Below are 25,645 nucleotides of genomic sequence, written 5' to 3' on the forward strand. Positions count from 1 at the left end.
AGGTACCTCTTACCTTGGTTTATGGGCAAAGAAACTGATGCATTGAAAGGTTAATATGCCCATAGTCTCACAGATAATAAAGGGGAGAGCTGGGCTTGAACTCAGGCATCTGGGCTCTCCTTTTCCCTGGAATGCTTTGGCTGTGGAATTAGATGACTCCTCTGGCCCCTCCTGGCTCCAGGGCTGAGTGAGAGAGGAGTGGTGATGGAGGGTGTGATGATTATGCTTTGGCCGAGCACAAGAAAGTCAATTGTAGAGCAAGGTCCACATGATTAGTGCATGGAGATCAGAGAGCAAAGTTCCTCTGCAGAGGACTTCCTCCCACATATGTAGAGTCCACCTGGGCATTCAGAGTGTACTGATAAACCAGTCTGCTCTCCAAACAGTGCTCCTTCACTCAGAGGCAGCATTACCTGGGCTCCTGGCATGTCCCCTTCCGCTTCCGGGCCTCACCTTACAGGACAGTGCACCAGGTTCAGGCAGGGAAGTAAATAAGAAATAAATCTGATCATTCTTGATTGTGAGCAGCAGCTGATGCATTTAATGGGAGAGGAAGACTGGGACTCCCCTTCAATGATTAGAGAGGATTTCAATGAGCAAGACACTGCCCCTTTCTCTCTCCCTCCCCAGATGAAAGTTTGGTCAGATATGGTGTATTCTGCCTTATCCCTATGGTAACCAAGTCTCCTTTTTGGTAAGAGGGAATGGGCTTCAGTAAACAGATCTATTTGTGTGACTCCTATTACTCATTTGAAGCAATGTCACTCCTTTTTCCACTGTGGTCTGTGTGACTGAGTCAGAGGGAGCCTAAACAGGCTCTTTGAATAGATGGCTCACTCCCAGCCTCTCTTGACTGACTGCCAACCTAGCAGGGCGTAGCTTACCAACAAAAAAAATTTTTTTCAAGCCAGACTGATTCATAGAAACTCCTTTAAAACACAGTGAAAAGAAACCGCCCATCACACACCCCAGCACACCAGCGCAGGAAACTTATAACCTCGGGAGGCAGGTCCCTCCCCTCACTGTGGTCACAAAACTCGAGAGGAGAGGAGCGGACGACTGACCTGACCGGACAGCTGCCAGCTCCTGCCAGTCAAGGCACCTCCATCGCTGAGAACCTCAGGTAGGACAGCTCCCAGTGCTGTGGGGACACTCTGAGAACTCTTTTCCTTTCCACTGCTCTCCTTCTGATCTCATCTAAGTTTTGCTTTTTCCCTTTGCAGTTTTTCTGTGATTCCTTGAACTGAATAAATGCTTGAAACTTTGGCTTAAAAAGGATACTGAAACAACTTTTCCATAAGGTTCAGAAAAATGTGTTTGGATGGTGGGGCGGGGGATCAGGGAAATCAGCAGGACTGGGTTGTGATTAAGTCTTGCAGTTCCTGGGTTCTTGCTCTGAAGATGTGAAGGGAGCAGGGACTTTGGAACACACCTGGACAGGATAGTTTTTATGGAGGAAACACTACATACCTTTGAAACGACTTGCTGAGCTTGCCAGATGTTTTCCATTCCTCCATTTTGATTCAAATTGCTTCGGGACTTGAATTGTCTCTGTTTGTGGGTTGGTTGCTGGTCTTTTTTGGGGTAACGGTGGTTAGAGAGCTGCTTTTCAGGTTATTTTTGCTGTTGCTTTGACTACTTGCTTGATCATTCACTTCTGTTTAAACTTGAGTGTTTTTTTCTCCCCACAGGATGGGGGAGAGGGGTGGGTTTGTTTAAAGAAAACTGTTAGAGAGAGAGAGAGAGAGAGAGAGAAAGAACGGAGAGGGAGAGAAGCAACTGGTGTTTCAAATAAAACACGGGAGGGGTTCACTTGATGGACTCAATAGGCTGATACAGATTCCAGGTCTCCTCCTCTCCTTGGGCAGATGTGCAAGCTGGGAGAGACAAGAGGGGAGCTGGAACTGGGGGGAAGGGTGGGGCAGGGGAACTTCATCTATTTCTCTAACAAAAGTGTTGAATGACTTTGTGCTTCCGCCCCCCAGAAACAGCTGAATTGTAGGGCTCAGTGAAAAGTTGGTATATCAGAAGTGATAAAAGAAATTTTTAAAGGTGGATGTGGACTTCTTCTGCATGGCAGGCAGTGACTGTTTGGAAACATTTATCTTCTCATGCTTCTAAATTGTGGTTGCACAGATGCAAACACTCGTGCTAATCACGAAGTGAGTCTGGAGAAAGGAAGGAGGGTAATTTCTGTTTGCCTTTTTTTTTTTTCTGGTTAGCATTTTGGTTGAGGTGTGGCCTATTTCAACATAGATACTGGTAGATTCCCCCCCCCCCCCAAACAAGATGGGGAAAATGACAGGATTCAGCTTGTCTGATGAAATTAGATTTTTCCTTTAGAAATACAGTCTGTTGGAAGAGAAGACTTAAATGCAATCAGCCTGTGTACACTGCATAGGCAATGCTCCTGGTAAAACTGCCCCAGGGGGATGATTAACTATATGCAAAAGCAACTTTTTAAGATGCAGAGAACTCCCCTGTTTGCTTAAATGTTTATTATTTCCAGATTACCTGAATGTGGATTAGGGAAGCTATGATTAAGTTGATAGTAATGGCATTCTATGAAGTTAGCACAGATCTTTTAGTTCTGTGCAGGTTAAAATTAATAAATTAATGTAACCAGTCAGCAAATAGAAAATACTGAAAATTCTGGGGGTGTAAACCATCATGGAATGCATTGTTTGTGTGGTGTTTCTCATTTATACTGTAGTTTTTAAATGAGAGAATAGGCTGCACGTTATTTCTTGGGGTCTGAGGGCAATTGGAGGGGGAAAAAATGCTATTCTGATTCCTGCTTTCCCCTCTTCCTCCAAGAGGTAGTGAGAGAGTGTTTTTATGCAGCTGGTTTTCTAGATTGCAGCTGGAAGTCGTTGACAAGCAGAACTGTGAGGGCTGCATTCTCCTCCCTTGCTGCCTCCCACCCTCCTGAGGAGGATCGAATTCCACCCCAGACTGGAAGGAATGGGGCGAGGGCGGAGGGCTGTCTGGAGGGCTGCAGGACATCCGGTCTGGCGTCCTGGTCAGAGGACCCCCCAGACTGTACTTTGTTTGAGGATGTTAAACTGTCCTGGGAGTTGTCAGAAGGCCATCAAGGACCAAACCCAGAGCAGTTCACATCCCAGCACAGACGCTGGCTACCTCCCAGAAGTACGAGGCAGACCACTGAGGAAGGAAAGATATCCTTCCACAAACCGCTGGAAAGACTTACTGTGGCTTTCTCAACTCTTCCTGCTTCCCTTAGGAGACGGGTGTGGGGCCCCTGCAGTTCCCAGAGGGACATCCAGGCTGGGGGTTGGGGGTGCATTACTGGATGGGCTTCCCCAAGACCATCCTGGGGATGCAGAGCTGCGTGACTTGGTCTGGCTGGCTCCGTGGGTTTTGGTTCAAGCTGGACCCACTGAGATCACTGGGTCCTGTGTGAAGAAGCAAAACGGCCGTCTCATAGACTCCTCAGAGCCGGATGGGGACCGCATCTGAAAATGGCCACAGGAAAGGGCACAATATAAATTTAGTTATATTAATATATTATGTTTAATTTTGTTCATTAAATTCTCATTTTGGGAGGGATCTTGAAGATTAACTCTTTCATTCTCTCATCATATGCAAAAATTTTATGTTTTTTACACCATGCTGGACAGACGGCCATTTGACATTTCCTTAAACTTTCGAGTAGGGGGTACTCGGTACTTCAGAATGTACCTCTGTGCTCACCTCCCTTCACTGGACAGCTCTAATTATTAAAGTCTCTTAAAGCCAGCAAAATTGGTTTCTCTATAACTCCTATTTTTTGTTCCCAATTCTGCGGTCCTGAAGTGACCCAGAAAACAACTAGTTTGTTTTTGTTGTGGCTCCACACAATACTCTTTACCCTCTAAACATTTAACCCTTACTTAATATTTAATAGATAAAATTTGATTATTATTAATAATATTGCCCGAGACCTGGCCAGAGGAGCAGGAAACATTTTGAAGCTTTGAAAGTAGGCACATAGTAAACCATAGCCATCTGATTGGATTCCGAGGTACTGTATTTCATTTTCTGCACACGAGTGTGGTTTCCTCTTTCACTGACCACGTATATATATGAAAGCTCAGAGACATTGGGGACTCTCAGATATGCATACTCAGGGACACACATCCAGCTGCTACCCACAAGGTCATGGTTAAATCAGCTTAATAGCAGACACAGAGGCCTCTAACTTGGCCCTCTGGGGGTTGCCCCTTAACTTGGCCCATAGTTCATATAGCCCATACCTTTACACTGTTACCACCTGTCATGGTAACCACAAGAACAGGCTGCCAGTGTACTAACCTCTGTCTAATGCTGGCAGGCACCCAGATGTCAGTCCCTTGAGGAGAGCTCGTCATTCTTAACCAGTGCAGAACTAGAATCTTCTGACCATAAAACTTCCCGTTTCCAGTTCTTTTCCCAGTTCTGCCCAGATGACTTCGATTTCTGTTCAGTAATCAAGGGAGCCCAATAGTTCCGATTGGTTCCGATTAGTAGTTTGAGTTCCCAACACCTCACCCCACACACACATGTCTCAAGATCATACTTTGTAACACTTTCGGTCCTAGCACTCTGGGTAAAATAATTTCTCTCAATTCAACTGGAAGATCCACCGCTAAGAAGCATAAAGCTAAAACTGCACACCCACATGGAGGTTGCTATTTCTCTTCCTTTTAAACAAAATACGTAGGTCAACATTTTCTCCCCTGTTGTGGAAATAAATGGCCCTTTCCTGGAACTAAAATGGACCCCTCTGTCCCTGGTACCAGTGGCTTTATGTGGAAGTGGCAGTTTTTTGTATTTTCTGAGCCTATTTCATGAATTCCTTCTTCCGTCAGGGTAAGTGAAATGGAGACTCTTTAGGCATAGGTTAAAACTGGTGGCAGAAACCTGGAGTAGAGGCTAGAGGGCCGAGCAGGGACCGAGGGGCTGTGGTCTTGTCCGACTCCGCCGTGGAACTCCGGTCGGGCAGGTCACTGGTCCTCTCAATCGAGGGAAGTGAACTTGGTGGTATCCAAGGCCCCTTGGCTCTGAAATTCTATTGTTCTAAGGACCTAACATTCCTGTTTTGAGAAATCCTTGGCTCATGCTAATAGTTTATAACAATTGGTAGAAAAGTGAAATGAGGCAACAGCTTGCATTGAAACAGGGCTTTGAGAGGACTGAGGACCCAGGCAGTTCGCCCTGCTCCATCCACTCGGAGAGTCCTTAGGTGTGGTGTTCACAGGTTATATATCATCTAATAACAATGAGCACTCACCCAGCTCTGGGAAGAAAGGGAAGAGGTTGATTAATGAAACACAAAGAAGCTAGCTCAGATGAGGAAGGGCAGGCGATCTCAGCCTGTTAAGACAGATCAGCCAGGGACCCAGCCAGACTCTGGGAGAAACTGAGCAGGTCCTGGGAAAGGAGCTGCACCCTCTCCTCAGGGACAGAGACCCTGCAGCGTGGAGGTGTGGCTGTTTAGGTGTGGATGGGAGCCAGTGAGGACCGACTGAGAGGAGGAGGGAAGGTGCTGGGGGAAAGGGCAGAGGAGGGACTGTGTGTGCTTCCCCGGGCCCGAGGGTTGTGGCAGATGCCAAGTGGAAAGAGAAAGACCAAAAGGGTGAAAGAGTTGGACAGAAGGTGACAGTGTTTTTACTCCCAAGTCCCTCCCCTCTTCTTTGGGGACCACCTACCCTCAGTGTTTCAGGACAGTGCCCTTAGGGTCACATATTCTATTCATTGTGCTGGGTGAAGAATCCTGTGTTGTTCAGGCACAAATGTTGGTCAGTACCCTCTTCCTGTCACTTGTGTTTCCATGGAATATTTCTGCCAATAGGGCAGTGATTTTCCGGACACTTCAGATCAGATCAGATCAGAGCTGAGCAAAATGAGGTCCTTGATACTTAGATTTCTTTCCAATAATCAAAGGCCTCTGCTCAGTGGGCTGGTGACAGGGCTTTGGAGAGAGGATTACTTTCCTGAAACAATGAATTGGGCAACTGGGTGTGTTCCCACTTCAGAACTTCCCTTTGCTCCGTGCTGCAGTGGGGAGGGGACTCTGCGCTGGGCATGGGGGGCAGGACAGAACCTTTGAAGCTTCTCTCAGGGTTTGCAGTGTGGGATGAGTGTGGGCCTTTGGTGGCCAGGTGGGAAGAAGCGGTAGCCCTTGAAAGACCCTTTGTTTCTGGAGGGGCTGTGCTGACTCTCTGATTAGCTAGGAGGTAACAGGAAGAACAGAGTAAAGGGTAGTTCTAGAAGTTCTGCTGAAGCCTAAGACAAATGTAAGAGAGAGCTCACACAGGAGGGGAAGAGGCCTGGCCCAGGTGGCAGGAGATGGGGGGCTTTAGTTCTGATTCTGCTGTCTCTCTGGGGGCTTCGGTTTCTTCTCTTCTTCAGGATAGTGGACTGAACAACCTAACTGCCTCTGAACTTCTAAACAACCAATTGCCCTCAAAAAGTGAAACAAAACCCACAGTCCCACAAGAGCTCTCTGGGCACCTCTGGTTGAGGGGCCGGGTCCCCTCTGGCTTGCTGCTGCCCCTCAAGGCTGCAGCTTTGCTGGTTCAAGCATGTGGCCACCATCTACTGTGGACCCGCCCAAGCGCCTCTGGGGCCAGGCCACACCTTGATTTTTTTACCCAAACCCTGGTTATTATCTTGGCAACCTCTCCCTGGAAGACATTCTGGCTGCCAGACACACCTCTTTGTCAGAAGCAGGAGACACTGAAGCTTCCATCCTCACCCAGGAGACCTCGCCCGATGGCCTGACTGGCTGCCGTCTGGGCGCATGCGCAGGTTCTGGCTTCTCGGCAGCCGGAGCCTGGCCGCAGGCTTTGCAGATGTGGCCCTGATTCACCCCCACCCTGGGTGGACAAATGACGATCGTGGACAAGGAGAAAGAAGAGAGAAGCATTATTTTCTTTGGGAGCATTTGCAAAAACAAGATTCATGCTATTTGCTTGGCTTTAGTGTCGCTGTTGATCCTCAGAGTCTGCCAGAGAAGCTTAAAGCCCATTTTGCTGGCCCAAGTCTCTTGTTTTACATAATTAAACAAAAAGAATAACCAACAACCATAAATGCTCTGTGCCAGGCATGAGCCCTTCAGTCTTCACATCAACCCATGAGGGTCATAGATCATAACTAAGAAGCAATAGAGTCAGCAGATCACTACAACGAATACTTTAAATGTCTTACACTTTTATGTCAATTATACTTAGGTAAAACAGAAATTAAAAAAAACAAAAAACAAAAAAACAAAAGTGGCCTGACCAGGAGGTGGTGCAGTGGATAGAGTGTTGGACTGGGACCCAGAGGACCCAGATCCTAAACTCCGAGGTTGCCGACTTGAGCATGGGCTTATTGGCTTGAGTGTAGGGTCGCTGGCTTGAGCGAAGGGTCACTCACTCTGCTGTAGGCCCCCCGGTCAAGGCACATATGAGAAAGCAATCAATGAACAATAAGGTGACCAACTTTTTTACAATGAAAAGGAGGACAAAAATAAATTGAAGAAAACAATATCGTAAATAAAACAAACATTTTATTCATTGCAACAATAATATACTATAATATGATAAATGCATAATAAAAACATTTGTAATATTTTATATTGTAATTATGCTTACATGACTACTAATTTTTAATAATAATCGTAAGAAAAAAGTACTCATTTAGATACAACTATGTCACATCACATGCACTGGATCGAATCTGCATCAATTGAATACGGACATTTACAGATTAGTCTTCCAATATCAAAAAGGAGGACATGTAGGAGGACACTTTTCGAGGGAGGATGGAATTTACAAAAGAAGGACTGTCCTCCCTAAAGGAGGACGATTGGTCACCTTATGAACAACTAAGGTGCTGTGACAAAGAATTGATGCTTCTCATTTCCCTTCCTGTCTGTCTGTCCCTCTCTCTGACTCTCTCTTTGTCTCTGTAAAAAAAAAAAAAAAAGCCTGACCTGTGGTGGCGCAGTGGATAAAGCGTTGACCTGGAACACTGAGGTCGCCGGTTTGAAACCTCAAGCTTGCCTGGTCAAGGCACATATGGGAGTTGATGCTTCCTGCTCCTCCCCCTTCTCTCTCTCTCTGTCTCTCTCTCTCACTCCTCTCTCTCTAAAAAATCAATAAATAAAATATTTAAAAAAAAAAAAAGAAGGTAGAGCCAGGATTTGAACTGCGAACCTGTGCGCCTTACCATTAGGTGTGTCTTTCTAGGAACCACTGACCAGAGAGGTTTGTGATTTTCCCAAAGTCAGCAGTTGGTCAGGGGCTGAAATTTTATGAGAAGCTGGTTTTCTAATAGGTGATCTTTCTTCTTTTTTAAATAACATGCTTGCTTCCCCCCTCCCCACCACCACCACTCCCTGGTTCCTGCTCCCTAACTATGAGAGAGTCTATGCTAGTCTATACCAGTAATACTATCCTTTCTGTAATAACTCCCATATATGACAGCCCACATGTGGGAGATACAGTCCCCTTCCCCCCAAGACCATGAATAAACAGATTTTTTTTCCTTGGAGCATGTAGATCCCTGTTGCTTTTGCTGCTTGATGGCTGATGTTTCTCCAGGTTATAAAAATTTCCTTGCACTGAAAAACCTCAGGCCTGGTGTGATGTGTACATAGTGAGGTGCAGGACGCCATTCTCGCCTCCCACAGCAAGCATCAGATACTCCGAGACAGGAGAAAACGGTTCTTTAAGAGCCTTTTTCTCCACAATGTCTCCCACGGAGGAATTAATGGCCTCCTCTCCCACCCCTACGCAAAAATAATATTTAGAATGGAAAGTACACTTGATATAAAACAAAAATAACAATGGCCAGAAAAACTCATCCGAGGTTTCATCCACTGGCCTGACTTTATTCCCAGCCCTTTCCTCCTCTGGATGCATCCTCTACGGCTACTCCCAAAAGAGAGTCATTTCCTTTTCTGCTTCTGTGTGGAATGGATATTCACTTTGTCAACCCGAGTGATCCTCAGCCGGAAACAAACACATCAAACGAACCAACAAAAACAAAGTGACATCAACGTGTGGAGGGTAGGAGGACACCTGTCCCACGCCTTACACGGTGTCCTTAGGGAGAAGTAGCAGCCGAAGTTTTGGGCGTCATGCTGAGGAAGATGGCACAGTGACCTGGGCTGACTCATGGAGGTCATATGACTAGGAACAGCTTGGCCTTTCTCCTTTCTTGCACCTCGGAAGAAGCGGCATGTCTTTGGTCAGATGGTGTGAGAAAGCTTTCATCAAAGTTTGCAGTTATCTAGGAAGAGAGTGGGATGTCATTGTTGGAAAACCATCGACCAACGAAAAGCAGAGTCAAGTAATCTCAGGACTGTATTTTAACATGGATGGGATTTGGGAATCTAAGGTGAGGTCTTCTGGCTAATTCTCTGGTAAACTGAAAGCTCTTTTGCAAAGGTAACCATTTTCGAAGAGGGCTGAAGAAGAAGCACTAGACGAAGGGCAGGACTAAGTTCAGGGGTAGTTTTTGCCCAGAGCAGACTCTGATGTGTTGTTAGAAGGACCCTCCTAATTGGGGGTGGGGAGCTGTCTGGTAGGTAGTGAGCTCCTTGTGACCAGAGGAATTTAAGCATGATTTAATTTCTTGTTGTAGCTTTGAAATTAGTTTTCATGTACTGGGGAGGAAATTTAAAGCCTTCCTGCAGTCCAGAGATTCTTTAAGTTGAAGAGGATGTGTTTAGAAATTTAAGATATTATATTTGCATTTACTTATTTCCTCTGGAATAAAAGGCACATATATACCCTACATATTCAAATATCAAAGGTACTCAGGAAATATTCATGTGTTTACATAAGTATTTATATGGAAATATATAATATAGAGTGTGCATGTGATCAGATGCTCAATACATAGTTATAGTAATATGTAAATAATGTCTAAAAATAATAAAGGACAAAAGTTTATGTATGTTTAAAAAGGAAAACATTTTCCCTCTCGATTCCTGTTGTTTATTATAAAGCATTTAGTCACTTTGACGTTGATTATTTTTCTATCAAGGAGAAAATATTTATTTGCTCACTGAACAGATATTTATTTGGTTCCTATTATACACAAGACTCTCCCTTAAGGAACTTAGAATCTTTGGGATGGGGAATGAAACACTTCCAAAAATAACTCTGTTATGAGGCAGGCTGCCACTAGTGGTTTAATAAAGGGCTATAGAATAACGGGGAGGCAGATGGAATGATGACTTCTGAGCTCTGTATCTGAGAAGGTTTCCAAGAGTTGGCAGGATTTGAGCTTGTAGAAAAGAATTTGATAGGTAGTTTCCAGAGAAAGAACACTTTTTTTTTTCTTTTTGAAACCAAATTTCTAGGATCCCCTAAATTCCTAGGATGACCAGGACCAGTGCGTATGCAGTATTTGGAGTCTCTTTCCTAGTGGTGGGGAGTTTGGAGGATTTTGAGCAGAGGAGTAACATGGTCAGATACCACACTGGCAGTATAGAGGACATATTGGAGGGGAAGTTCAGGGAAAGGGTCTTGGGAATAGGCTGATGCTATGGTCCAGGCTAGGACCTGAACTGGACAACAGAAATAAAGATTGGATGTGAGATAAAGAATGGAAGAAGAACTCATGGCCTGACTGTGTTTGATGTTTTGGGCAATAAAACTGGGATGAGAGGAAGGAGAAATAGGGAACTTAGTATCTGGCTGTTATTACTCTCTTCTCCCCAGAAAAGCCTGGTCCATCCTTGGCTGCCAGGGAAATGACCAAATTCCCTTCTCTAGCCAGCCAGAGCCACAGGCTTCCCAGAAAGTTCTCTTGCACCATCTGGTAGAGGTTGTCTCCACTCTGCCTTTGTCTGAGAGGATCTCACCCACTCTCAGATGAATCACAGGCATCTGAGCTCTGCAGGACTCTCCCACTGCTCACACAGCCCCCAGCCTCTCTGTTTCTGATTATGCTATGCCGCCAGGCATGGGGTAGCTCTTCCATGACTCAAGCCCAGGGTTCCTGCCACTTCCTTTGCTGGAGAAGTAGGTTTCGGTTACTTTATTTTATTGTATTGCCCCCAATGACTGTACCTCAGATTGCCCAGACTCTGGTGGCTGCTCAGTAAATACACAGACAGCATGGTGGGAAGAAGTTCTCTGACCCTGAGCTTAGCAACCATGAAGCCAAATGATCAACATCTAAACTCCCTTACTGTTATTTTAGAAATCAGTTATTTTTCAAGTCTCTGCAGTATTGGTTGCTCATTAAAACAAAACAAAAACAATGGTGTCCACAGGGCCTGATTAATTTCTCATGGTCAGAAGACCTTAAAAGTGTTAGGCTACCCGAATGAAAGCAAAGAGGCAATGCAAGGCAGTCTCAAAACCATGTCCCTTTGATTCTTTCATTTGGGGGGGGGGGCTGGGGCTTTATAAGAGGGAGTAAAGAAACCAATAAAAATGTAACAACTGAAGAGGGCAATTATCCCCCTCGCCCACGTGAGGTAGTCATTTACAGCTCCAATTGCCGACAAGTGTCCTCCTCAGGTCATTTATACTAACTGTAATACCTTTTCTATTAGCAAAGAACTTAATCCAAATCTAGAATGGCCAGTGGTTGCGAGGTTTACATCCCGGACAGGTGCATAAAGGGACTGCTTCTCTTTGTGGGAAGGAAAGGAGAAGCATGGTCAGTAACAAAAATGGTGGTGGTAGAAAGGGAACTAGCAGGCTTATGTGCTAGGGCAGAAAGAAGAACTAAGAGGGGATAACAAGAACCGATGTGTGCCAATAAGCCACATCGCTACATTTCTCTTAACAGTCACGTCTCTCTAGAGTCAACATTCATGCCTCCTATATTTTTTTTTCAGTTTCCCACCCAGCCTTGACCATATCTGTCCCAGGCATGCTGGTTGGTGAGGGTAAAGGGGGAGATCTTACTTGCTTGCAGTTGTGGGTGGGGAAATGTATTCCTGGAATCCTACATATTACAGCCAGCCGACATCCTATCCTTTAAGGACCCCATAAGTTGACTAGCTCTGGAGGTCTGGGTCTGAGAGTCCAGCACCACAAATAACCCTTATGGTAAGGAAGTTCCCAATGACCAACTGACAAACTGGGAATGCCTGGTGCACCAAGTGCTTGGAGAGAGGCAGGTACTGCAAGCCAACCATGCAGAATTGCAATGCTCTCATCTACTCCCTGGTCCATCTTCCCAGCTCTGACTAGGGGTATGCTTTCCACTGGAGCATGCCGTCCACAGCACTTTAGAGAGGTGTGAGGGAGAAATCAGTTACTGCTGTAGTGAAGTATACTGCCAGGAAAGAAAGTTGCAGCATTAATACTTCTAATGATATAAAAGCTCAGAAATGGTTTCTTTTCAGTGCTTGTGTATGTAACAAGTTACATGGGGGGTAGGGGGGTGGGGGAAGGGGCAGGAATGAGGCTCCCTGTAAACTACACTGCAAGTGATGGGTGGGTGCAAGGCAAGAGAATGGAGTCTGCTGTTATGTAAACCCACTCTGCTCTGCTATTTGTGGGACCCTCAGACATTCACCTATTAGGTGTCACTCGTTGTCCATAAAGATCACAAGGGTTTTCTCCCCCTTCCCTTCCCTCAGGCTGAAGGTTTCTCTGCTGAGGAGTCGTTAGTACAGGGACTGGGTAACTAGGGATGATCCAAGCCAGAAATTTAAGAATAGAGTTCATTCTGTTTCCTGATGTGTTGGGAGGGCCACTGAAATAATGGGAGCCCCTCTACATGGACAATAGATGACACTAAAAAACCTGGTGAATGTCGGGCGGGGAAAAGCTGAAGTCATCGCTCCAGCTGAACGGCCTCTACCTCTGGCTGTGTCCAGCAGCCAGAAGCAGAGAGCATTGTGTCTTCTGTACACTAAGAACACTCGCAATTCCAAGGCACTGAGCTCCTTTCCTTGGTGACTGGAAACCTGAGATGAAAGACTGTCGCTTCTCTGCTTGATCCCCTCTCCCACCCCAGCCCTCCCTCCTCCCCATGCTGGGCAGGGGAGGATGATCAGGTGGGGCTGTGGTTTAGATTAGAAGCGAGATGTTGCAGGCCAGGAACTCGAGTGCCCCAGGGGTGCATGGACGGGCCAAGGTGGGGATGCAGGGGGGAGAGGGTATTTGGAATGCAATGATGTTCAAATAATCAAAATGGAGAGTGTGTGCAGGTGCCAATCAGGCTGACCAAGAGACAGAAAATTCTGCAGAACCCCCAAGGGCATGCAGGGCTGGGAAGAACAAACGTTCTCCTCCTCGTTCCTGAGGGTGTGTTCTTAGCGGTCTCCCCACTGAAGCGGTGAGGATTAGTCATAATGGCAATTTCTAGTAGGACCGAAATGATTTTCTACACACGCCCTTGTGAACCAGATGGCAGGTCGCCTGTTACTTGCACTTAACATGGGGCATCCTGGTGACTGATGGACTGGGTTGGGCTGGCAACAGCTACTCAGTTTCATACAATAATAATAGTAACCACAAGCAAAGCAACCCCCTTAGCAACTGCCGTGTGCCAGGCACTGTGCTAGGAGTTTCTCATATCTGATCCGACTTAACCCTCACATTTCCCTGTACAACTGATCTTGCAACCTCCTCCTCCAACTTCAGATAGGAGAAAACTGAGGCCAAAGGGTCAGATAACTTTTTAGGATTCTAACTCAACCTGCCTTCCGAAACCTCTTTTCACGGTGCATTCAAGTCGAGCAGGAAATTGTGCAAAAACCCGAGAAAAGCAAAACTTAATCTGAATGTCCTCATAGCTGACACGAAAGCTTGCGAAGTGCTCCCCCTGAGGCGGCAGGAGAAACCTCATCGTTTTTGTCACTCGCAATGAAATTGGACAAATTCCTACAAAATACCTGGGTGGGAAGAAGGGTGAGGCCGGTGGGAGCGGGGTGGGAGTGGAAGCCCGTGTGGCCCCTCACTCCTGGCCTGTGAGGAGCAGGGCACTGTCATGTCTCCTGAGTGGAGATAAAAGGCACCTGAAGTGCTGGAATGATAGGATTAGCGCTCTCCAGTAAATACCCGGCACAATAAGAAAGTGGCTCAAGCACACTCAAAGCTTCAATTAAACGAGGTGGAGAGGTGGAGTGAGAGACACAGGTGGGAGGATCGCAGGATGTGCAGAGCCATCCCCACCCGAGGCGGGGCCGTCCACGAGTCCACCCTGCCTAGGGTGTGAATGAGCCAGAGTCCTTTGCTTTGAAGTCCTTGGGAGCCAGCACCTCTTGTCACTGTCTCAGGCAAGACAAAGCACGCCTGCAACTGACATAAATCAGAATAACCTCTCGTGTGCATCCTTTACACCCCCTTTCTTTTCTGGGTTTTATGATCAATGGGCTCTCTTTTTCTGCACTGCTGAGATGATGGCTGAACACTTTTGTTTATCTGTGCACATTCTTGATCTATATTAGTTCCCAATCCTCCCACTATGTGATTTATGCATTTGCCTGTCTTCTGTATTGAGTCTTGAAAGCTTGGAATTTGAGTAAATGTCATGCACAAGTAGAAAGCACATTTGGTGGTCTCTCAAGCTGCATACTTCTAAAGCCCCCCAACTGTCCTACTGTGTCTTAGGAAATATAATAAGACTCCCAGACCAATAGCAGATTCTCTACCATGGGGCACACACAGCCCAAGGGCTCAGGTGCAGTAAAACAGGTCTGAAAGAGTCAATAAGTAGGTGATCAGACCATTAAATTGTAATTAGGCTGTTATAATTATTGAATATCAAAGAGCATTGTAATAATAGAAGTTGCAGCTCTCACACTTTATATCTCACCTGGGATCAAATTAGTAGCCTATTCTGTCTATAGGCATTGAGTAATAGCTGCTATTCTGTGGAAGGCACCCATTTCTATGAAAATTCCTGGATGAACAGTTTGACAGAGGCCGGGACATTCCCTAGTGGGAAATGGAAATTTATATGACATTGTTGCACTGGAAATTATAGTTGTCCAAAGGCCTTTAAAATCCAAGTCTTACTTTTGGCCTCTAAAACACAAAATACAATATTAACAGTTACCATAAAATTTTTTTTTTAAACAGGCTGTATTAGAGAGATGGGTATATAAATATTTAAGATGCAGAATTGTGTTTTATTTAGTATATGTAAATAGACAAATAGGCACTTAGGGAACCAGGCTAACTGTTTTTTGGAATTTACAATGGTTTTGATTGCAGCTCCAGGTTTTAGCAGCTAGTCTGCATGTGTGGGAAAGGTGAATTCTCTTCTTGAATCTTGCAGTAACCTTTTGTTTCCCATTTGATTTCTCCTTTCTTCTCAGGACTCCTGCACTCGCCAAGTCACCAAAAAAGCCAAGATGTTGGTATTACTGGCTGGCATCTTTGTGGTCCACATTGCCACTGTGATTATGCTATTTGTGTCTACTATTGCCAATGTGAGTAATGTTCTTATGTTCATTTGTTCATTCATTCATTCATTCATTCATTCAGGAGTTATTTAAATATTTATGTAAAGGGCTACAAAAGACACAGTCCCTGCCCTTCATGAATTTTAGCTTAGTTGTGGGGAAAAAAAATAAACACACACTTGCACTTCAAAAAACTAAGTAACAGGAGAATAAAAGTCAGGGGGTGCATGAGATCTAGAGGCTGGAGGGCTCAATGAAGCTTCTTCAGTCTCTGTAGGCGTCTTCTCAGCTGGGTTGGAGCTGGAGGGCTGGTAGGTGACCAGGTGTTCTCTCTGCGTAAGATACACAGTGGAAGGAGAGCAGGGAGACATTGAGGCAGAAGTGCTAGTCAAGGGGCCCAGGTGGGGGGACAGGCTTTGTTCAGGGCATAATAAGGACACTCAGGTGTCAGGACCAGAATTTCCCTTCCTTCTGGAACCTTAATTAGAAGGAGAAATGGGAATGAAGGGATGAGAAGCTTTGGTTGCCAGACTGACGAGTTCAAGTTCTGAGCAGAGAGTAGTAGCGTGTGAACATGGAATTTTGCAGGATTATCACGTATTCAAAACAACAGAAAAATGTTAGGGAGGTAGCAAGTCCCTTCCCTCTGAATCTTGAACTCTTCTGCCCTCTAGAGGTAGTTCGTTGCTGCTAGTTTGCTTTTCTTGTGATTTTCTCAGAAAAAAACAGGACAGCTCCTTGGACACAAAAACTAAGGCCACCAGTCTCTAGATGGGCAAATGACAGTTCCGGAGACTGCTTAAGTCCCTGTTTCCATTAAATGGTAAATGAGTGTTAAAGTTCAGATAGAAGGGCTTGGCCAACACTGGTGGGTGTGAGGACAGGCCAGGTTCACGTAAGCATGACTGCGGCCTCCTCCAGACTGTAATTCAGCTGTTTTGTATCCCGGTTGCTGAGTCTCTCAAGGTAACCGGTGTGATAAATGACTTCAAACAGTATTAACTAACGGAAGCCAAAGTCATGAATATGGAATCAAGAGCAGGCAAAATGCACGTCCTTGGCCTTGCATTTTCAGTAATAGGCATTTTAACAGACGCACTGTGTGGACAGTTGGGCGTTTGTTTTCCATTCCAGAAGGATAACAGGTTTTGGGGGGCCCAGTAAGAAGGAGAGCTGGCGCCGTGGTGTGCCTTAGGGAATATGTTCTGGCCACCTTCCCACTCTCAGCTGCCCCCACAGTGAAGCTCTTGATGTATTATCTCACTTTGAAATGACTGCATGTTGTGCCCATCAAAGTTTGATTCTGCCGTTTGCATGAAGGTGTTTTATTTCACACCCAGACTCATCGCTGTTTTCTTAGTTTCCCTTGTGTTTCTATTTAACTCCAATAGAACATTTTCCCTTACCTGTTGTTGGCCAGGCCTTTACATGACACAATCTGGATGGAGTGTTTGAATTGTGCACACTCGAAACCAGTTTTCTCATCCAGGGTTTCCATTTCTTAGAACCTTAAATTTTTAAACCACTGTGGTTCAATGATTTCTTCCACCCCCCTTGTTTCAAGTGATGGGGAATGTGAAGCCCAGAGAGGAGAGCCAGCTGCTTCTCCCTTGGCCACAACTTCTTCTCTCTTTTCTCTTGGGAACTTCAGTTTTAGTCGAATCTTGTTTCCACCAAAAGGTGGGTTGCACAGCCATATTTATGGCTAAATGTGGTGGTGTCTTGCTTAAGATGGTCCTGCCCCCAGCTGACTTGGTATTCCTTTTAAAGCAGAGGGTCCAGTTTTGAACATCCTGTTGTTTCCTCCTGGTTGCAGGTCTGGGTAGTTTCCAATGCTGGAACAGCATCCGTAGGTCTTTGGAAAAACTGTACGGAAGGGAACTGCGATGCTCCCTTGGTCTATGCCAATGAAGGTATGTGTAAAGACTTTGTGTTCAGTGCCTGCGATTCCCGTGATGGGGCAACGTCCCATCTGCTGGGAGCTGACTGGCCTGACGCTCTTGCTCTCCTCCTCCTGTGCCCGCAGATGCGCTCAAGGCCGTTCAGGCCTTCATGATCCTCTCCATCATCTTCTCTGTCATCTCCCTCGTGGTCTTCGTGTTCCAGCTCTTCACCATGGAGAAGGGAAACCGCTTCCTCCTCTCAGGGGCCACCATGCTGGTGTGCTGTGAGTATCTCAGGCCCAGACTCCAGTTTATGCAGGCAAAGGTTTCTGGTAGATCTTACCATGGGTGCTCCTGGCAACTTGAACAGATGAGCACATGGCTCTTGTTATCTGTTCTCTTCTTGAGAATGAACACTTGGGAGCTGCTTGGCTGAGAACCCTCATGGGCTTCAGCCTGGTGCTCTGAGGCAGCTCCTGATGGCAGGCCGCCCACCAGTAGCACTTGTGTATAAGATACTTGAAGAGGGCCAACCAGTTGGGAGTCTTCAAAAAATGAAACCACTGCCACAACGCTCACAATTACTGCCGCTCTCATTCTCCTGCCACTCTTCCCCAGTACACACAGTTCAGTGGCATGCCATGTTCTTCTGCATCCCCGGGCAGCCTGCCTACACGTGCTGGGTCGTGGGCATGAGGTTTTGTGTTTTACTTCCCACTTGCGACCACACAACCCAGTGCAGATGTGAGAGCCTAGACATCTCTAATTTACCAATAGGACCACCACATTTGGGTTAGAACAGACCAATAGAACTACCTTTTGGGGCCAAATGACCAGATTTCATTTTCCCACTGGATAGGAGGGAAATAGAATTTTTTTAAAATTGCAAAACCTGGCCCTGGCCAGCTGGCCTAGTGGATAGAGTGTCAGCCTGGCATGCGGACATACTGGGTTTGACACCAGTCAGAGCCAGATGAGAAGTGACCATCTCTTTTTTCTCCCTCCTTCTCCTCCTTCTCTCTCTCTTTCCCTCTCACAGTCAATGGCTCAGTTGGTCTGAGCACTGGCCCCAGGTGCTGAGGATAGCTCAGTTGATTCAAGCATCGGCCCCAGATAGGGGTTGCCAGGTAGATCTCAGCTGGGGTATATGGGAGAGTCTGTCTCTCTATCTCCCCTCCTCTCACTTAAAAAAATTATAAAGCCTGTTCTTGGTTTTAATGTAACAAACAAAAACAAAACAAAACAAAAAGAACAAAAAAATAAATAAATAAAAAATAAAATAACCCAACAACCCAACCAACCAACCAAACAAACAAAAAAACTCTAAACTTTTTTTCCCCCTGCAGGGCTATGCATTCTGGTTGGGGTGTCCATCTACACTCATCACTACGCGGGCGACAAGGGAAACTTCTACTCCAGAAGTCACCACGGCTATTCCTTCATCCTGACCTGGATCTGCTTCTGCTTCAGCTTCGTCATTGGCATTCTCTACCTGGTCCTGAGAAAGAAATAAGGCTGAAGCTGATGGGAGTGTGGGGGGCAGGGAGGAGGAAGCCGTGGAATCTGGGAGGGAGTGAAAGCTGCTCTGCAGGAAAAGCCAAAACCGGGGAGGGGGTGGGAGAGAGGGACAAGGGTGGGGGGCGAGGGAGGCTCGGGGCTGGGGGAGAGGCTGAAACCCAAACTGTTACTCAGGAGGTTCTCTACTGTCAAGCCCCTGCCCTTGGGAAACAGTAGTTGGCTAGAACTTTGATGCTCCCTTGATATGGGCCAGAGAGCCGCTGTCCGGGCCCCAGACTGGGACTCCAGCTGTTCTCAGTTACACACACTGCCTGGGGCTCTACCAGCTGCCACACCACTGGCTCCACTTCCGAGGGTGGATTCTGGGTCTTGCACTGTGGTCCTCAGACCTACTGTGCCAAGTTAAAATAGCGGTACAAGTTCTGGAAGGGCAGACAGTGCTTTTGTACTGAATGTGCTAAGCCTGGAAGCCATCCCGCCATCCTGACCCAAAGCAAAACATCACATTCCAGTCTGAAGAGCCCATGGGAGGGCTTGGGCCGGCAAGCCATTATCCCTCTTTAGAACAGATATTTAGCTCTGTGGAATTCAGTGGTATTTGTGACAAAATGGTAGGAAGAGATATCTAGTCATGAAGCCAAGATGGTGGGTTAGTTAAACTAAGAAAGAGAAGGTTTCTCAGTGGAAGTCTGGGGGATGGCCAAAGCCCAGACCAGACCTCACACAGCCTTCCCTCGGGAAGTTTTCTTGCTATGGACTTTACTAGGCCTCTCGCTTAGAGCCAGGGTGGCTCCTCTGGAGTTTCTGTAAAGCCACTAATGACCGATTCTGTGGTGGAAGCACCACACAAATTATGGGATCAAGGGGCAGTCTTGCAACCATGCTATATTAGGATTATGATTTTAGGATTCCCTCTCCATGCAATCAATGTTTCTTTTAGGTATACAATGAGAGAAAGGGACAGACAGACAGACACAGCTCCTTGTAATGCAATCTGTTACTCTCCCTGTAAATGATAAACTTTTCAGATGTTTTATCTTATTGTCCATATTGGGGATCAGGGCTCCTAGGCTCAGTGGCAACTCTAGCTTGTGACACTGGCTGGAGTGGTCACCTTTCCGAAGACCTGCCTATCCTGCTTCATAGATGAGGCAAGACAATTCTGGACGCTTATTGAAACACACACCAAACAAAACCAAACAACAGACCCTTGAGTGAAAGGTGCTATGTAATTGTGAAGTGTTCAGCACACTATGTTTAAGTCATGGTAAGAACAGAGTGCCTGTGCTCCCAGGAAAGTAAGAAAATTTCTGTGAGATAAATAAAAAAATATAGGTGATGGGCAGATACTTTCTTTAAAGAAAAGAAAACCCCAAAACTCTATGGTGCCCAGTCAGATGGTAATTTATCTGTCTGTTGCCACAGAGCATTTCTTTATAGGACTTAGAAGTAGTATGTTATTCCCTGGTTAAGCAGGCACTGCTCTGGCTTGGAGCAGCTACTTTAAGCCATCTCAGATTCTGCCTAAGGGGTTTAGTTTTAGGAAGACAGTTCCTTTATCACCCTGAGAAAATCGACCCTAGGGAGAATCTGAGACTACATACCTACTTTTCTTTCCCCAGCTCTCCTCTCATCCCATTTCTTAGCTACTTTTCCTTTTTAGGGGAGTGCTTATGCCATGATGGCTGGTATTTAAGTAAAAGGACTCTTACTAAGTGTATTTCTCTATGTTCATTCTGGTTAAGGGAATGTTGAGGGCAGACCACCAAATTCTCTGGGCTGGAGGTAGAGAGGTTGGCAAGCAAAAGCTATGGGATGATAAATGTTTTAATTACCACTTAATTATGACATGATTATAGAAGGCTGCCTTATGTGCAGAAGTATACTTATATATCCGATATATCCAAAAGTGCTACTCACATTATGTTAAAAAGTCAAATTATGACTGGAGTGAACCATGTATTCTTTTGTCTTTTACTTTGTTTCTGTGCCATTAATGTGTCATGTAATTTGCATTACAATGGTGGATTGTTCTAGTACTGTATTTGGCTTAATAGATTGGTATTTCATATACTATAATTGTAAATATTTTGATACAAATGTTTATAACTCTAGGGATATAAAAACAGATTCTGATTCCCTTCACTGTGTGAATGTTTTCTTTTGAAAAAACAAAAACATAAGAAAATATGGGTAACAGTGACATTTATTCCTAATTAACTTGTCAATCAGTTTGATATGGAAAACTTGGTATTTATTCAAGACATTAAGCTACTTTCTAGAAATATTATACATTAGGAATTTCTAGAATAACTTTCAGGCAATTGAATGTTATTAAATATAGTTTTATTTTGCTTTAATTAAACTTCTTAAGCACAAAATGAAACTTCATAAGCTAATACATTAGAGAGATGTTATGATCTTAAATCAAAATGGCTTATGACATTAAAAAATGAGATACTTGCAAAGTTTCTTTGAAATAGCCAAGTCTTCTAATGTGTCTTGAATATATAAAGCCATTCACAAAGGCATGGAACACATACATTTGCAGGCACCATTTATTGCACAAACTGGGGCATATCTGTAAGGGCTCTTTGAGAAAAGAAAGGTTTTACTGTTTTCTGTGAGTCACAAAGACTGGAATCAATGCTAGAAAATAAGGTAGATACTGTGTGCCCCAGCACCATGTCGACACCAATATGGTATGAATGGTTTTAATGTGAAGTAGGCAATCTTCCTGTCCCTGTGGTTATGGATGAAATGACTTCACAGAGTAATACATAAAAATACACAGAGGAACCTGAAAATCAAATTTTAACATATTTTAAAGTCAATTAATCAAATTGTATTAATTATTGATATCCTCTCAGAGACCTATATGATTTCTTAGATTGCTTCTGGGACATTATCAGAGGCTGCTCCTCTCCTTAGCTCTCCTAGGAATTCCTTCTCCCACGGCACATGCCCAGTCATGGATCATACCTCCATGCCTTTTTCCCTTCTGCCTCTGAGTCTTTAGTCAGAATCTCCAATAAACTCTTACCCAGATTGTCCTGTCCTGTCAAAATAGAACCTTCCACCTGAAAGACCTGGGTGGTGAATGGGCATGTATTTATCAGGATTCTCCATAAAAACAGAACCAGTAGGGTGTGTATTTGTGTGTGTGTGTGTGTATGTGTGTGTGTGTGTGTGTGTAAAGAGATTTATTTTAGGAATTTGCTCACATGATGATGGAGGCAGGCAAGTCCAAAATCTGCAGGGGGCAGGGGAGCTGGCAGGCTAGAGATGCAGAGAAGAGCCTATGTTGTAGTTCAAGTCCAAAGGCTGTCTACTGGCAGATACCCCCTCATTTAAGGAAGGTCAGTTTTCCACCCTATTTAGGCTTTCAACTGACTGAATGAGGCCCACCCTACAGGGCGGGGGGGGGGGAGCAACCTGTTTTACTCAAAGTTCACTAATTTAAATGTAAATCTCCCAGAAACATTCAGAATAAAATTGATTGGTATGTCTGAGCACCAGAACCCAGTTAAGTTGATATCAAACTAATCATCCCAGGGAGAAACATCCCCTAAGCAATGTGATGACACTGGCTTACTAAACATTTTCTGAAATGATTTACAAGAAGCTTAAACAGTGTCTGTACTTGATACTTAGCTCTTTTAAGTGGTGACATAATGACATGAGGATCAACGTGCAAGATGGTCTAAGACAGTGGTCGGCAAACTCATTAGTCAACAGAGCCAAATATCAACAGTACAACGATTGAAATTTCTTTTGAGAGCCAAATTTTTTAAACTTAAACTATATAGGTAGGTACATTGTTATTAACTTAATTAGGGTACTCCTAGGCTGGCCTTTGCACCCACATGTGGTATTTTGTGGAAAAGCCACAGTCAAGGGGCCAAAGAGCTGCATGTGGCTCGTGAGCCGCGGTTTGTTGACCACGGGTTTAAGATATCTTGTGAAGAGACAGAAAATTTTCAGAATCTCTTTTATTAGCTTAATAACTATTTGTTGCATTAAATGTTTTAGGGAAAACCAAATTGAGTTGAACATTGATATATTTAATTGAAAATTAATTAAATATTCTTAGAAGGAATTGGTTCAAATAATAAGAATAGGGAAATTGAGCTACAGAATTCCCCATTATCACTCAAGAATGGGAACTATGGCCTGACCTGTGGTGGCACAGTAGATCAAGTGTCGACCTGGAACTCTGAGGTCGCCGGTTCAAAACCCTGGGCTTGCCTGGTTAAGGCACATATGGGAGTTGATGTTTCCTGCTCCTCCCCCCTTCTCTCTCTCTCTCTCTCTCTCTCTCTCTCTCTCCTCTAAAATGAATAAATAAATAAATAAATAAAATAATTAAAAAAATAAATAAGTAGAAAGATGGTCATTTCCTTTAAAAAAAAAAGGAAAAAAAGAATAGGACCTATGGGAAAATGACAACTTATCAATATTTATTCAATCAAGTGATGAACTTGAGGTACCAAATAGTTAATAGACAACTATACCACTCTGCTTTGAACTCAGCCTTTATGGCCCCTGTGTAAACTCCACTAGCTTACAGATACAGAAAAACATATTTCGGAAAGACCTTGAAAGAAGGTGTATGACAACGAAGAGGATACTATGCAGGACCCTACACTTAAAAAAGAAGAGAAGCTGAACCCTGCGTTTAGTGAGATATAGCCAGAATGCACCAAAATAGATGAAATGCTCCAGAAAAAAAAAAAAAGAGTGAGTTTAAAAGAAGGTTTCATTATGGAAAAATGAGGGGAAGGGGTTGGTGGTGGGCAGCAGGGTGAAAAGGGGGAAACTCACTGGACATTTTGGACTTGATTTTGAGGAGGAGTGGTTCATTTTTAAGCATGTGCTCATGGTCCAGAGGAGCAGGCAGCTCCTGAGCACACAGGAAGTAAGGAAGACCCCACGTGGATTGTGTGGAGCCCAAGGGAAGGAAGGGGTGTTTGGAGCCACACCTGGTTTTATTTCTGTAAGGAGACATGTGGGGCCTACTCATGGGACGGGGTGAGTACGCAAAGATGACTGATACACCATTGGGTGCTAGGTGCTGTGCCGAGAGGCTGGGGAAAAGAAGTCAAGCAGACACGTTTTCTGTCTTGCCGTCTACTGGGGGTAAGTCTCCTACCTAGAGAAAATGGAAGGGCTCTGAGGGAGCGCAGAGGAGACCTGGAGAACTGCCACCTCAGGGAGGAGAGAGGAGATAGAATAGAGATAAGAGGATAGAAGAGATACACCTTGAGTGTGTTGAAGTGACGTCACAGAAATGGCGCCGTGAGAAGCGCGTCCGACAGCTCTCCCCTAAATCACAACAAATTTATCAACTAGAAACAGAAAAATTTATCCTCGGAGCATTCCGGAGTTCCACACAAACTGAAAGCAAAAGGACTGTTATCACTTGAATCTGAGAGACGAGAGTGTGGAGGAAGCTACCGCAGCAGCGACGCTCATTCAAGCCGCGAGGGAGTGCGCCTGCGGTGAGTCAGCCCATATACTTGGGAACCGCGAGCCGCCGCGAGCGGCCGCCGAGAGCCGCCACCGCGAGCCCCCGTGAGCCGCCGTGAGCGGCCGCTGTGAACCGCCACCGCGAGCGGCCGCCAGGAGCCGCCGCCCGTGCCCGGTTGAGCACCGCTGACGTTCCCAGCGGCCCGCACACAGCGAGTGGGGGTCGCCGGCCACCGGTGCCCGGAGCGCCCCATTCGCGCACGTGCCTTGGGCATTTCACGCGCCCAGGGCGCACTGCTGGCCCGCACACCCAGGGGGCTCCATTATCCTGCGCCTGGTGCGGTCCAGCCGCCAGCGGCGGGGCCAGCGGGAGAGGCTTGGGAGATTCTCTCCGTGGGCGGGGCACCTCACCCAGCCATTCAAGCTAACAATCAAGCTTTGGGGGAGGGGCGCGCGCAGGCAGCCTAAAAATACCTTCGGAAGCACAGCTGCGACCCAATCACTGAAATTAGCTTAACCCATAAAATCTGCGCACCCTCGGTTCTAATTGATAAGATCTCTCTCAGTTCAGCGATCCAAGACAAGAGGCGTGATATTTTTTAGTGCCTCTCGCTAAAGGGGTGGGGGCAACTTCTGACTGATAGAGCCTCCATATTCAGGGATAAACGCTAACAAGAAGGACTTGGCAGATAATAAGGTCTATACTACACTAGTCGTAAGCAGAGACTAGTGCCTCTTCTTCCCTGCAAAAACAGGCTACAAAGTGTGGAAAGCCTGGGTTGAGAGGTCCAACTAAATGATAGGCGCTGAACAGTCACCTTGACAACAATTGACTCCCACCCCCGCCTGATTACACTGGAGGCCCTGACTCTCAGAGCCTTTCCCAAAGCCTTGCACTGAGTGGGGATAGAGTGGGGATTTCCCAGCTCTTTGAGCCTCTTACTCCCCAGGCAGAAGCAGTTGCAGCCTTATAGCTGGATCACCAGCCTGCTAATTCAGAAAGGGGGGACTAGGAGAGATAATACAGGAAAGCAAACTCTCTCATCGTTGGACCCTGCAAACGCCAACAAGCCTTTACTTCCAGCAAGACTAAAGCCAATTATATGACATTGCCATAAAATCCCATCAACTGCAAATCCCTACCTAAGAGTGACACAGGGGCAGAGCCTGGGGTACAGAGTCACCGACTAGGAAGAGGGAGAGAAAAGAAAAAGGAAGAAGTTAACCTCTCAAAATCAAGAAAAACCCACAGACTTTACAACTTGATCCACTAATTTTTTGTTGTTGTTGTTGTTGTTTGTTTGTTCTATCTTTTTGCCTTTATTTCCTCCACCTCGGTCCTTCTATTCTCTGCCCATCTTATGCTTCCCCTTTCTTGAACTACACTACCCATGAGTGTTGCATTTTATTTTTCTTCTTC

The 25,645-nt window shown here is 45.5% G+C and overlaps 1 protein-coding gene across 1 annotated transcript; it reads left to right on the forward strand.

Annotated features, from left to right (window-relative positions):
• The first annotated feature begins 965 nt into the window (after positions 1-965).
• Positions 966-20,549, forward strand: EMP1 (epithelial membrane protein 1). Its single transcript, XM_066264522.1, has 5 exons — positions 966-1,123; positions 15,269-15,382; positions 17,172-17,268; positions 17,382-17,522; positions 18,585-20,549. Exons 2-5 carry the CDS (start codon positions 15,305-15,307, stop codon positions 18,749-18,751), a joined length of 483 nt encoding a protein of 160 aa, XP_066120619.1. The 5' UTR covers positions 966-1,123; positions 15,269-15,304; the 3' UTR covers positions 18,752-20,549.
• The last annotated feature ends 5,096 nt before the right edge of the window (positions 20,550-25,645 follow it).

The sequence above is a fragment of the Saccopteryx bilineata genome, chromosome 1 (assembly GCF_036850765.1).
Source record: "Saccopteryx bilineata isolate mSacBil1 chromosome 1, mSacBil1_pri_phased_curated, whole genome shotgun sequence".
Lineage (NCBI taxonomy): Eukaryota > Metazoa > Chordata > Mammalia > Chiroptera > Emballonuridae > Saccopteryx > Saccopteryx bilineata.